Genomic DNA, 14577 nt, shown 5'->3' with positions numbered 1-14577 from the left:
TAAAAATAGATTGATAGTAGGAGCCTAAAAAGAAGTGCATTTTGAAATAAAACCTATTAGACTATACCAAATCAGCATATCTGACAGAGTGACATATTTGAGTATACAGAAATTTTTTTTAAAACTTATCAAGTTGATGAATTTGAAAAGATTGTAAGCCTATGATTAATATTTTCATACTGGTGATCCCACTAATGCTACTGGCTGACAATTGGCACCAGAATTAGTTTTGTATTTTCCAAAACAGTTTCTATTTTTTTATTTAATATTGACTTTTGGTTTTGTTTTGTTTTGTCTGTCTTGTCTGGCAGCATCAATCTTTCAGATCACAATTCTGATTGCAAATGCTGCATCGTGGTGCTGAACACATTATGCCTTTGCTAGAACAGCTATGGAGAGTCTCTATAGGCTTTTCTTGTTCATCTTTCATCTGTTCGTTTATTCATTTGTTTTTGTGTCATTTCAGATATTGCATCATATGTGGAATAGTATGGCAATGTCTAAGGCAAGACAGGCAAGAGACAAAAAGAAGTGGTGGTGGGGGGATAGAAATGGGGGGATAAAAACAAATACCAATGTACAATGTATCACCAACTGGTGCACCTGTAAGAGACAAAGGAAACTCCCAAACAAACATACAGCACCTGGAACACACACACAAAAAGAAAAAGCACAGATACATAAATCAACAATCTTCTTATAGTGTGTGTAAGAGAAAGAGAGAGCGAGTATGAGTGAGTGTATGAGAGTGTCACAAATGTACTTAACGATGAGGGTGGGAAGCCTGCAGCGTAACCTGTAATGACCACCACCACAAATTGAAAGCGACTGACGTTTTGTTTTTAATTCAGTTTAGTTTAATTTAGATTACAGTTTGGATTTTTGTAGTTTTGTTTTAGTTTTTGTTTGTTAGTTATAGTCTTTTTTTTATTATTACAGTATTACTATAAGAAGGACATATGTTAGGGGCAAGATTTAGATAAATCCACAGGTATTGCTACAGGTATCGCTAATTTTTATTTTAGTTAATTCAATTTTACATATAACTGTAACTGCAGCAATATACTACTAATACAGTTATGTTTTATTGTTGAAGCACCAGTCTTCTTGTAGAATGAAATATCTCACTGGGTACATCGCATTCATTTTGTCCAGGTACGATACTTGGTGCTTAGAGACACACTAATCATAGACTGTACATAAAAGATGCATTTAAGCCTTTTTTCCATTAGTACCTACTCGGCTCGGCCTGAGGCGGCTCGAAGTGGCACGATTCACCTTGACTCATATTCCATGAGAATCGAGTACCAGCTAATGGTCATTATAGCAATGCGAAAAGGCATCCTGTGACGTAATAGTATGCTACATGAATGCCACAACAAAGGTGGACGTCGAGGAGACGATATACCTGCTGCTCCATCTGTGGCTTGTAGTTAGACTCGAGGACCACAGCGTTGTCTTTTGTAGCCATTTCCCTCATTGCCGGGTTGCGATTTTCGTGAAGGAGATGCTCTCATGACTCATCAAGTGACCCCTCTGACCAGCCAATCGTTGGTATGCAGTCTGCTGACGTCTTTTTGAATCGGTCGGAATCCCGGCAGAGAAGGTTCTGAAAGAGAACTTGGTACCAGGTGCTAACGTATAAGGGTCTTTAGAGTTGAGTTGACCCTTTTCGCTGTCACCATCTTGATATTTTGAAACCAGATGTGATGAGTGAGGGGTGGATCTGACTCAGAAACCAAGGGGCACTGCAGACTCACACAGCAGTGTCTAGTCCACAACAAGGTACAGTTATGGAGCTCAAACTACCCCACTGACATCCTTAAATATGTATGAAGGTACAGCTTCAACTGCTGGATCAAACCATAAAATTCTTCCTGCTGCTGACTGCTTATGAGAATTTGATTAACCCAGAACCTGTTTCTTCCTTTCATGATTAGAACGATCAGTGCCAGCTCATTGTCACTTGGTGTTGACTTCATTTGTTTGATATTACAAGTTTTTTTGAGGATACAGTTTTTGCAAAAGCAATGCTTCCCTTTTATTTATAGAAGCATATGATGGGCTCTTTTGAGGACATTTCTTATCATTGTTATGCTGATGATATTCAGTTGTACGTTTCTTTTATGTCCGAGGATTTATCTAAGCTTCAGCGTCTGAATGATTGCTTAGATTTGATCAAACGTTGGATGGCTGCAAATTTCCTCCAACTCAACGAGGGGAAAACCGAAGTCCTCTTATGCGCCCCTGATAGGTTTCTATCGCAGATAGTGAAAGCCCTTGGTCCTCTCTCACTTTATGTTAAATCCTCTATCAGGAATTTAGGTGTCACCTTTGACTCGAGTCTCACATTGGATGGGCATGTGAAATCTCTGGTTCGGTCTTGTTTTTATCATTTAAGAAATGTGGCTAGGCTAAGCCCGGTTTTATCTCGCTCTGAACTTGAGATTGCTATACATGCTTTTATTTCGTCACGCTTGGACTATTGTAACTCGTTGTTTATGTGTCTAAGCAAAGGTTCTCTGGATCGTCTGCAGGTTGTGCAAAACGCTGCAGCTAGACTTTTGACAAAATCCTCCAAGTAGTCACATGTGACACCGTTATTATCTCAGTTACAATGGCTTCCTGTTAAATTTAGAGTTGATTTTAAGATCCTGGTCTTGACCTACAGAGCTGTGCACGGACTGGCACCTGCCTACATCTTTGATCTGCTACAGCCCTGTGTCTCTAGCAGGTCTCTGAGGTCATCTGATCAGGGCTTACTTGCTATAAAAAATACTAAGAGGAGGACTAAGGGTGACAGAGCTTTTGCCACTGTGGCCCCGAGACTCTGGAACTCCAAGTATTAAGAACTGTGGACTCAGTAGCTGTTTTTAAAAAACAACTCAAAACTTACCTTTTTAAAACTGCTTTTGGTTAATTTTATGCCCGTTTTATTTTCTCTTTTTAAATCTTTTTATGACTTGTAATCTTATGTGCAGCACTTTGTGATTCTGTCTTGAAAGGTGCTATATAAATAAAAATTTATTTATTTATTTATACAAAAACTTATATAATAAGTTAACAAGCTTGGTTATCATAGATAGGCTCTAGTAGTACATTGGCAAATATATAATTTGCCAAATAATTATGTAAGAAAAAAAACCCTAAAATGCCGTAAATGTTTCAAGAGGTTCTGTCATGAATCAACTGAAGTGATGCTTCACTGTTATAGTGGCTGCAGCTGCCTGTGTTGGTCTCAACCTGCACATTGCTCAGTGAAGCAAACAGGTTGTTTATGCAGTTTGGAGAATAATAAGCCAGGTTAGCTTGCTAATAGTAACACTAATTAGTGTTTCTTTTACAGCATTTAGCTGCAGGCAGGCTGTCATATCTCACTTTAATATGAGATTTAAAATGTTTTCTTTGTTTATATGACTATGTAATTCAAGTCTGCAGGGTTCCTGTGAGGTTTCACATCTTCTAAAACCCTTGGTGTCCTGACAGTTGAAACTGTGACGATTTGGCAATAATAATGGCACCGATCTATGGTTGACAATTTAAAAGGGTATCTATTAGCAGGCCCTATAAGGGCTGGATGTTTAGCAGAGGTGTAGCAATGGCATGGGTTAGAATATCAGAGGGGGTGCCAGTGAAAGCTTGGGACTTCCTACAGCTGCTTGTACAGGAAGAAGTAGATATTCCTACTCCTTCCTCTGCAGGCAGGTTATTGAGGGGGGGGGGGGGGGGGGGGGGGGGGGATCTTCTCCCACAGAACTACAGCTCCTTTGTCTCAAACCCCAAATCCTCTAATCTCTTGTGTCTTCTATCAGGTGGGTTTTGGCATCGTCTCCTCCTCTGACAACACTACACTCCCCGGTTCTTTCCTGAAACATTCACACGAACTGCAAAAAACCCAAAACAAAACGAAAAAACCCCACCACCTCTAAACCAGCGCACTGAAAACACTGGTCAATTATGTGTGTACATGAGGGAGAGGAACAGAAATGGCAGATGCTGCTTCTATGCCATTAACTTAATCTTTCGGCAGCCCACAGCAATTATGCCATTAACAGCCTCCCCTCGAAACGTAACAGTTTGTTTCATAACATCGCAACAGCGTGATTCATATATATATGATTCATGGTGTTAAAAAGATGAAGAGGCCTCGAGAAGCTTTGGTTACATAAAACCACCGTTTTTTGTTTTATTTCTCACCTCTTCTGTACACAACATAAACAAGCAAACACACAGACACAGCCACCCACAAACAGGTCATAAGAAAATATACAAAAAATATGGCTGTTTATATGCCATGCGGGCTGAGCACTGATAATACAGTGGAATGATAAGGGAAGATGAATTATTCCTCGTCGTCTTCCTCGTCTTCTTCGTCGCTGATGACATACTTCTTTGCCTTTTTGGTGGCCGTTTCCTCGTCATCTTCTGCCTTTCTCTTGCCTGATCCCTCGCCCTCCTGTGACAGGAGTACATACAGCGTTCAGTTACACTTCAACAGTGAGTGCAGAAAAGCTTTCCTGCTCTGAAGAGTCTAGCTTTTGCTGTCCTGCTTAGTTACAAAGGATAATGAGAAAAGTTGGCTTTTTTTCTACACGGTGTCCAGCCTCACACCGCCCCCTGTCTGTCAACCACATCACTGCACCTACCTCGTCACTGTCCAACTTCTTAGCCTTCATCAGCCTCTGGGCTTTATCGTCATCAGAACCTTCATCACTGTCTGATGAGTAGATCCTGGCTCGCTCCTCTGTACGTGAGGCAGAAAGAGAAGAGCGTGTGCATCAGGCCTCTGTAACTCCCAAACACGTCTCAACATACGAGGAAAAAAAATTATAGAAACAAAACGACAGCAGTCAATGTGAAACGCAGTCATCCTCACCTCTCAGGCCACTTCCACCCTTATACTTGCTCTTGATGGCTGCAAGGCTGATCGCCTCCTCGCCCTCTTCCTCGTCATCATAGCGATCGGGCTCCAGGTAGCTACTGCTCAGGCCTCTCTGATGCTGCTTCTCCCTTATCCTCCTCTGCTGGGACTCCCTGCGGATGGAGGCTCGCAGCCGCTCCTCCTCTTTCTGCCAAGACAGACCCGAGTGGCGAATTTATACAAAAATCATTTCAAGGCATTTAATTTCTAGCTGCTTAGTTGTTAATTGTTTTTCCCCAAACACACTGAGAAAAAAGGTCGCTTTTTATGTTAGGTGTGGGAAAAGTCTAATTAATTTCCCTTTAAAGCAATAAGCTGGCCTTGTTGGAAAAAAACAATAAGAAATGAGCCTATTATTCGTTTTTGCTCTAAAGTACATTTACCCTGCTTGTTGTTCTGTTATTCCTATAACATGACAATTCCTCACTGGAATAAACAGAATTAGCTGTCCTATAATAAAAGGACAACTGCAGGCAGAGTAAGGACAAACGAGAGAAAGGGTAATTACTTTCTAAAACATTTGCCCTCCTGCCCATTTTAAGTTTGACAATCAGCTAGTGCCAGTTAGTCAAAAATGTGCTTCAATAACCTTTAACTTTAAACAGGAACACACGCTTACTCAGTCTGAACATTATTAGGCATCTACAATATGTCTATAGCAAACCTTACTATCAAAAGAGCCGTTTTTAAGCAATTCTTGAACCCTCAAAAAGCATATTTAAGTCTTGATGTTCCTACTTATTTAAGCTACCTGCCATATGTTTGCGGTGGCAAAAGAATTTCCCAGCTTTCACAGAATAAAGTGTCTACTGTGTATAACTTAGCCCATCAGTATTACTAATATATCTAAATACTTCAAATCTTTTACCACATGTGACTACTCTTCATGATCATTAGTATTTTGTGCTTTAACTTTGCATTTTCATTACAATAATACTGTGTTTTCTAATCTAATCAAATTCATTTATCATGTCCTTATTTTTATTACCAACAATGAAACAATTGTGAAGAGAGGGGAAAAAAAAAAATATCCATTAGCTTGTTTCAGCATACTTTGAAACAGAAGCTTGACTTGGGTAACTAAAAGCAATGCTGTTTACTTTGAGTCCTACCTGAATCCAATCAAAAGGAGGCTACTTTGATAGTAAATAAAAAATATAACAGTCTAATATCTTAAAAAAAAATAAAAATAAAGTGAAAGCAAATAAAATAAAGTTTCAATTTGATTTTGACTAAAGCCAGCAGTGTTGGTGGTAAAGCAAAGCATTCCTTATCCATTTTTCCTGCATGGATCTCCAGAGCCACAGCTTCAACACCCCATGGGCTTTAGAGCAGGAGTGGGCAGTTAATGTGGGTACACGACAACCTGTGGCCCCCTCTGCCCACCATTGCTCTAGAAATCTACACATTGCGCAGCTACTGAAGCTCCCATTATGATTAGCTTTGACTGTCTGCCCAAAGGCTAGATCAGTGTCAGAATTATGACACTGCAGAAGCGATTAGAAACTGTGGAAACTTAAAAGACATTTAAAACCTATAAACAAAGACTGTGCTGTGGGCTACTGGTGTGTTTTTTGTACTTTAGTGCAAGCTTAAGGATTTCTGTCGCCAATTACCACCCTTTTCCACATCTACTACATTTTAGCTGCTCCTACCACATCTAACAGATGTCATGCTTTTTTCTTAAAAGTAAAGCAGCCTGATTTCAGCTGCTGGTACTGAAACAGCCTGTTTGGGCTGTTTGAGGCACAACAGAGGGAAGGACCTATGAAGTGTACTGAAATTACACCTGAAATCCACATTCTGTGGAAATGTGAGACTGGCATACACTTGTATAAAGGCACGGACCCTTGTTGCTGTTGAACTGTAATTATGATAACTTAAGAACCACCAACTGGGAGTACTGACTACAAACAATGGGGGAAGCGTAATTGATGTCTAGTATTTGGGCGTCTATTGTTAATTATTCAAACTCGCACAATCCCCACTGACACACATTAGACGTCATCATGCAGGACACGAGTGTTTAAAATACAAAGAGACAAATGTGTGTTTATATGTTTTAAAAGCCATTTTAAGCTAATGCTGCACAGTGAAGAACAATGTAATCTGCAGTCTTTCTCGAGCCGACAGTAAACGCATCACCAGAACTCTAGACTGGTTGACTCAGTTTCCATTTCACTCGCCACTGCGTGACCACATTATGCAAGCATGTCAGGTTATATTATTATGTAAGCAGCCATGGTGCCTGTCAACAGCTGACCTCATCTCACTCTTCCGGTCTCTGTGGTAACAAAAGAATTCCCACACCGGACGGCTCGTGCTACCTTGATCATTTCATTGCGATGGGACTCGGGATCTCGTCCAGCCATGGGAAGGATTCTGATCTTCTGTGTCTTTGAGCAGCGGTCAGCCAGAGACAGGGTCATCTTCCTGTGGGTGGCGCTGTCTGTGGAGTGGGGTCTGGAAGTGCAGAAAAAACAACCTGAATAATAACATTTCCCCAGTACGTCTTCATAAAAGTGAATCTCTTAAGAGTGGGAGGTTTTCACACATTTTTCCCTTTTCTTCTTTAACACATAGATCACACTTCTGTGTTGCAAACAGGCAGAAAGAAAAACACAGTATCGACTGCCAAACCTGTTTTAGCCCACACTCATTAAATCTACCTTGTGGAGTTTTTAATATCGCACGCTTTATTTCTATCTTGGGCAAACACATTGCACACAGGGCATGTTAAGCATATCCCTGCCAGTAATGTAATGCAGAAGGAAACTAAAGCACAAGCTAATTTATAGCTAACTGTCATCTTTATTAGGTCATGCAGCATTAGGTACATGCTGGTCTTTATGTTGCCCTGTGCTTTCACACATTTCCATGAGCTCCATATAGAGATTAAAAGTTGCACTGAGAACCTCTGATGTTATTTTGTGATGTCTTGCTAATAAGAAAGAGACTCCCACTCTGCTGCTGTGGAATCTCTGTTCACAATGATTCACGGCTACACAGCAACAAGCACTGAGAGCAGGTGTGGATTAAATAAAACACAATAAAAAATAAAACAAAATGTGCCATTTTCTTATGTACACCTGTTTGACTGTTCCCTAATAGAAATATATGATCAGCCAATCACGTGGCAGCAACTCAGAGCATGGTCAAGATGACCTACTGAAGTTCAATCTGAGCATCAGAATGAGTAAGAAAGGTGATCTGAGGGGAACTCTGAATGTGATATGGTTGTTGGTGCCACACGGGCTGCCTGACTATTTCACAAAGTGTTGATCTGCTGGATATTTCCCACATAACCATCTCCAGAGTTTACTGGGAAAGTTTATAAAAAGAGAAAATATGCAGAAGAGCATCTTTGAACGAATATCACATAAAAACCTGTAAGCAGCAGCTACAGCAGCAAAAGACCACGCTGGGTGCCGCTCCTGTGAGCTAAGAATAGAAACCAGAGGCTACAATTCACCTGGGTTCACCAAAATTGAGCAACAGAAGACAAAAACACTGCCTGATCTGATGAGTCCAGATTTCTCCTGTGACATTCAGATGGCAGGTTCAGAATTTGGCATTAAATTCATGAAAGCATGGATCCATCTGGCCTTATATCAAAAGTTCAAGGCGCTACTGGTGGTGGTGTAAAGGGGTTGGGCGCACGTGTACCCCATAGAGTACCAACTGTGCATCACAACACCAAAGCCTATTTACTACTGCTGCTGACCGTGCCCAGTCCCTTAACACTATAGGGTACCCATCTTTTAATGGCTCCTTCCAGCAGCATAACACACCATGTCACAAAGCTCAACTCATCTCAAGCTGTCAGGTCAATACGGACCAAAATCTCAGAGGAATGTTTCCAGCACCTTGTTGAATCTCTGCCACAAAGAATTAAAGTAGCTCTGATGGCAAAAAGAGGTCTAATCCAGTACTAGCAAGATGTACCTAGCAAACTGGCTGTTGAGTGTAAATGTGGTCTCATTAAGTAGGCGTACATGGATGTAAACAATGCTGGCGCATTAAAAAGCCCCCAATTCTAAGCCAGGTATGACGTAACAAATTCATCAATTATGTCTGCTTGATTAAAAGAACACACTGTGTTCGTTTGACTTCACCAAAGACATCTGTTGTTGTCGAGTGTCTCACGTTATTAGATCCCCAACAATGTTCTTACAATACAAACATTAACTGCTGGCCTCAGCTCCCTCATTTAATGATGACTTATGAAAATATCACCACAAATATAATCTATGCATTTATTAAAAATGCATTAAATTTAACACAAATCACTCACGATGCTGAGACCACTCGAAGCTGTGAATGACAGAGTCATGTGTCTGTTTGGCTTATTTAAGAAAATGTATTTATCTGTAACCTTAAGTTCACTGTCGTATCAAATGACCTCGTGAATGAAGAAGTCTTGTCATACAGTATGTTCTTTAGGTGCTCACATTTTTTTTTTTTTTAAACGTGAATTTTCTGGCTTTAAAAGAGTTAAAGGTGCTTTTAAAAGGAAAATAAAAGCATTGTAACCATCTGCACGCTGAGCAGTTCTAATCCTAATCAAAACTCAAATGTTAATGCTCCAAGGGAACAAACTGTAATAATGTTCTGTTTGGGAACACGGAGGCCTGTTGCACACTGAGGCAGGTTTGCCCTCATAGACCCATGTGGGGTGAAAGACAGAACATTCAGGTGGATGGGGGGGGGGCGCTAAGAAGCTTAAACAGTTCTTACTGGGAGAAACCTGTGCAGCTTGCACAAGGTGATCCGGGGACTTAAAGCATTCAGTACATTTCTAAATGGAGCCTGAATGAAGGGTGCCATTGTGGCTGCTGTTGTTGTTGTTTGCAGAGGTAGCCCGGAGTTTGTTGAGAACATATTCTACTGTCAGGGAGCCAGACGGAGGAGGAGTCTCCCTCGCAACTCTCAGTCTGTGCCTAAAAGGAAACAGCAGCCTGTTACCAAAGCCACACTGGCATGTTAGTGCATTACCTGAAAGTGAGTTTGGTTTTGAACACGGCCTGTCCCTGCAGCCCGGTGCCCTGTCGGATGAAAAGGTGATTGTGGTCTCCTTGGAGTGGAGCTTTGTAAACATCGAACACTTCGTTCCCCAGGTGGAGGGACATGCTGTGGAAAGAATGGGAGACTGAAAAGCGTGCCAAGTACAGAGTTATGTCCTGATCGCAGTGTCGCACCCCGCGGCATCCAGCCTGACGTAACACACACCTGCCGTCGGACCATTTGACAATGCGCGCATTGCTCTCTCGGGTTTCATTTCCCTCCTCGTCTCTCTTCGCTCTCCACCGGATTGTGTTCTCCACCTGTGGGGAGAAGATGATGAACATCAGGTGACGTAGGAAAAAAATCTAAATAAATAAAATCTGTCATCCGTCATTTCCAATCTACACAGACCTTCAGTTTGAGCCTGGTCCGCCCCTCTTCATCCAGCATTTCTTCATCCTCAAATTCATCCTCATAGTACTGAGGATCAAACGGCCTAAAAGGGAAAAAAAGAAAAAGAAAAGACAGCGTCAAAGAACATCTAATTATCTTATCATCAAGTGAAAATAATTTTTCCATCTATCTACACTGCACATGCTCTGACCTGGGCTCCACAGACAGGAAATTGGGCAACTTGACAAAATAAAGGTCGGATCCCAAGTCAGTGCTGACTTTTGGGATCTCTACTTCAATACGAGTTTCAGGCGCAGGCTCCTCTTCTGCCTGCTCCCCCTCCATACCATCCTCTGCATCCTAGACACACACACACGAACAAGTGAACAAACACTGTATAATCCAGTGACCCATGACAATAGGGATCAGCTCAGAGAGGCTTAGAGAAAAAGGGGATTTTGGATCTCGTTTAAAAGTGTGATGAGTGCAGAGAAGAACAGAGGGTGAGAGAACAGACACATACCAGGGGCTGGCCCGGGGTCGGGGGCTTCTCTGCATCGCTGTCTGAAGAGATGTCGTCCGCTTCTCCGAACAGGTCATCTGCTGCGGCCTTCTTTGCTGCGGAAGAGTACGGATAACTTTCAGTACCATAAAAATATCAAATTCAGCAGCAGAAACAAAAGACAAATCGTTGCTGCTACGTTGACCCAGTAAGGTTAGGGCTTACGTTTTGTTTCAGCATCGCTGTCTGAATCGGAATCGGAGGCGGCTTTCGCTTTGGGTTTCCGTCCTATGAAATCATCTTCGCTGTCACTTCCTTTTGCAGACTCTGAAAAACAAAACCAAGAAATTTTATGTATCATTTTCCACATGTCACGTTTATAGTGGAGGCACGGGACACCCACGCACATCTTACAGTAAAGGAAAACAGTTCATCGCCTCGTGCAAAGAGTCTGTGTGAAAAATTAATCTCATATTAACCTCTGAGTTTTAAGCTCGGGATAAAATGTTCACATATGGCCCCAATCCATGAAATTTACTGTGTAAAAAGATTAACCCTGGAGGCTGGCTCAGCGGCAGATCCTGGGGGTTGTACCTGATTTCCTGTTCCTCGGTCCCTCATCATCAGAATTTTCTCCCTCTTCGTCAGAGTAGTGGCGTTTCTCCTCCTCGTCCTCCGACTGGTCGCTCTTAGCTTCTCCGCCCCACTTCTCATCTTCCGATTGGTTCTCCCTCCCTGAAGCTTCGCCGTCACTGTGCGGTGTGCCCGGGCCCGACTGCGGAGTCCCAGGATCGCTGTGCATACTGAATAAGAACAAACACGGTAAACATATATTCTGATTTTTATTCCTCTGGAAGTCACTTAATCCCCCATCCACTTCCTTATGACAGATCAAAGACCTGATTGCGTTTCTCAAACTGGAAAAGATATATTTTAGCATCCCGATCTCCGTGCCATCAACGACCTCAGTTAAACAACGGTGAGCTGCAGCCTGTGTGAGACGTCGTACCTTCTGTCTGAGCGAACGCTGCCCCTGTCAGAACGAGGGCTCCCACCGCCAGACATCCCGCTGCCAGCCGGGCTTCCTCCGTCCGACCGGTGACCCCCATCCTCCTCGTCTTCATCCTCATCTCGATGGTCACGGTCCGAGCCGCTGTGCTGCTCTGCGTCGGAGTGATCGTTGTCCCCGCGGTCTGAGCGCATGCTGGCATCTGACTGGTTCCCTGAGCGCTCAGACTGGTTGTCGCTTCCGCTGTGTTGTTCATCCTCACTGTCGTCTCCAAACAGCTCCTGTTACGGAGAAGACACATGAGTACGTTTAGATGCAGCTCATGACTGTATCGTCACACAGACACACACGCACGCCTCAGTCCTTCTACTGCAGACACAGGACACCTTCATTGTGGGATAAACATACTAGATGGTTTGAGGTAGGTTGAAAGTTTATTAACTCAAGTCAATGCAAGATTAACATTACAAAAGGAATACAATTCTCTGAGGTCACTGTGGAAGTTGAAGCAGTATTTTCAGTGGCTAAATTCACAGCTGAACGACTGATTAGGCGGCTGTCTGAACGATGTCTGCAAAATGCACCTTATTCATGCTGGGCTTGCCGGCCTCCTGGCCTTCGTACTCGTCATCATCATCATCCCGCTCCCTCTCGCTGTCACTGCCGCTGCCTGAAGCGTTGCTGACAGAACGAGGCCTCTCCTGCTCCGACTCTGAACCAGAGCCGGAGCCAGACTCTGCAAAGAGATAAAGCAGTCCGATTTATTCTAGTTTGTAGTGCCAAACAGATGTTACTCACTCCTCTCACATTACAAATGTGTGACTAAAAAGGTGAAGCTCAGCTTGTTTAAATCCTCATACTCTCCATATACCAGTGTTTTGTTCAAACAAAGCAGGGCTGGGGGCAATCCTGTTTAAAAGAAATAATATTTATTTATTTATAACCACCTTAAGTCTCTTTGGGGTACAAAATCACAGTATTTCTATGGAAAAAACGAGTGATGCCAGAAAAAGCTTCCAATTATCAACTACTTTTGGACAAAAAGAAGCAAAGATGATATCAGTTAGCTCCTTTTTGTAGACTTTTTAGAAGATTTCAGCATCAACACAACAAAGTGCTTTGATGGTTTTCCACACTTTGTCTCATACAGACATAATATATTTATGAATAATACCCATATTATTATATTTAGACCTTTTTTGAATAAATACTGTTATATCTGACAATTGTTTGTATGGGATTATCTGATGCAATCACAATATTATTTATGTACGGCTGTATCAACAGTGAGTACTGAAATACACAGTGTCATACGGTTTTCTCGTACTGTTCTTCTTTCTGTAAAAATCATTTTAGTAGCAAGTCTGTGGAAATTAAAGATTATGTAGGTGAACTTAGGTGCTGCACCAGTTTGTGCGTGAAGACAATTCTAATTTTGACATAAGGGAATTAAGTTTTTTTAAGGTCTTAAAATGTATATTTGCAGTCGTGCTGCTAAAAAAAAAAAAAACATGAGCGCTGATCACATCCTGCACCACAGCAACAAAACAACTTAAGCCATGGCCCTCCGTCTCAGACACATCACGTGAATCCAAACACTGAAAACCGATTTTTTTTTTAAAAGGAAAAAGAAAATAAGAAAGAAAAAGAAAAGTGAAACTAGGTGAAGGATAAAAGAACTCCACGATGGTTTCCATTAAAGCCAACGTTTAAAACACATTAACATTATTAACGTCTGCCTCGATATAACGAACATCCGCGAAACGTTCCACACCTCACTCTCGCGTTAAAGCTCCCCTCTGCTACGCAGCTGCGCACAACGCGGCACTCATCTAAATGCACAAACTGATGATTAAACAATATAAGCCACGAGTTTCGGGCAACATTACCTCGCTGGTCGTTGTCGCTGTCCCCATCGCTCCCGAACAATTCATCCATGTCCGCCATTTCTTCCAAACTGTAGTAAAACGTGACCTACAGGATATAATCACTGGGTTTAAGGATTTTGGATCCGGGTCAAGCTGAGCTTAAGTGATGTAATAAATCTAGTCAACCGCCAGGGGGAGACACAACACCTGCTTAGCTTCTAACCAAAGAATATTCGTTTATATATACTTTTATGAAAACATCGTTATGTCTCTCCCCTCTCCCCCCCCTCTCCCCCCCCTCTCTCCCCATATATATATATATATATATATATATATATATATATATATATATATATATATATATATATATATATATATATATATATATATATATATATATATATATATATATATAAGTAGGCAGTGATATAACAGAAGGAAAGGGTGTAATTTATTTTAAACGTGTACATAGATAGCAAAGTCTGGTTAAATTTAAACCTGGCTATTCGGAGTGTTTTATGGTCTCCTTTCTTTGTTCTGTAGCCTTTTTAAATACTTTCCTTTGCCTGTAATAAATTCTGCAATGGCACACATATAATGTGGCTTTGTGTGTGGGAATAGCAGCTGTGTGACACTGGACGCTATTGTTCACTTTATAACAGCAGGCGTTGTGATGCTGTGGAGAGCTATAACGACTGATGAATTCATGAATGCATCAAAAACACTGGTAGGAATATTACAGTGGTGTTTAGTTATGGCTTAAGTTTGAATGTGCATTTTACCAGCTGGTTTGTCTTTCGTTTTTTTTCTGGCTATACTGGTTGAATTGTGTCAGTGTCAGTGCTGGGAGCCACCTGACAGCATCTGTAAGCCTTTATTA

The 14577-nt window shown here is 41.7% G+C and overlaps 1 protein-coding gene across 1 annotated transcript; it reads right to left on the bottom strand.

Moving 5' to 3' along the window:
- Positions 1-4161: 4161 nt before the first annotated feature.
- Positions 4162-13875, bottom strand: leo1 (LEO1 homolog, Paf1/RNA polymerase II complex component). Its single transcript, XM_080884863.1, has 14 exons — positions 13719-13875; positions 12414-12565; positions 11830-12110; positions 11415-11623; positions 11046-11147; positions 10842-10936; positions 10530-10678; positions 10337-10421; positions 10151-10245; positions 9917-10051; positions 7249-7384; positions 4877-5069; positions 4647-4744; positions 4162-4456 (listed from the first exon to the last, which is right to left on the bottom strand). The coding sequence occupies exons 1-14, from the start codon at positions 13774-13776 to the stop codon at positions 4343-4345; spliced, it is 1902 nt and encodes a 633-aa protein (XP_080740989.1). The 5' UTR covers positions 13777-13875; the 3' UTR covers positions 4162-4342.
- Positions 13876-14577: the final 702 nt, after the last annotated feature.

This window comes from Rhamphochromis sp. 'chilingali' (genome assembly GCF_963969265.1).
Source record: "Rhamphochromis sp. 'chilingali' genome assembly, chromosome: 6".
Classification (NCBI taxonomy): domain Eukaryota; kingdom Metazoa; phylum Chordata; class Actinopteri; order Cichliformes; family Cichlidae; genus Rhamphochromis; species Rhamphochromis sp. 'chilingali'.
This window is presented reverse-complemented; position numbering and strand designations above follow the sequence as displayed.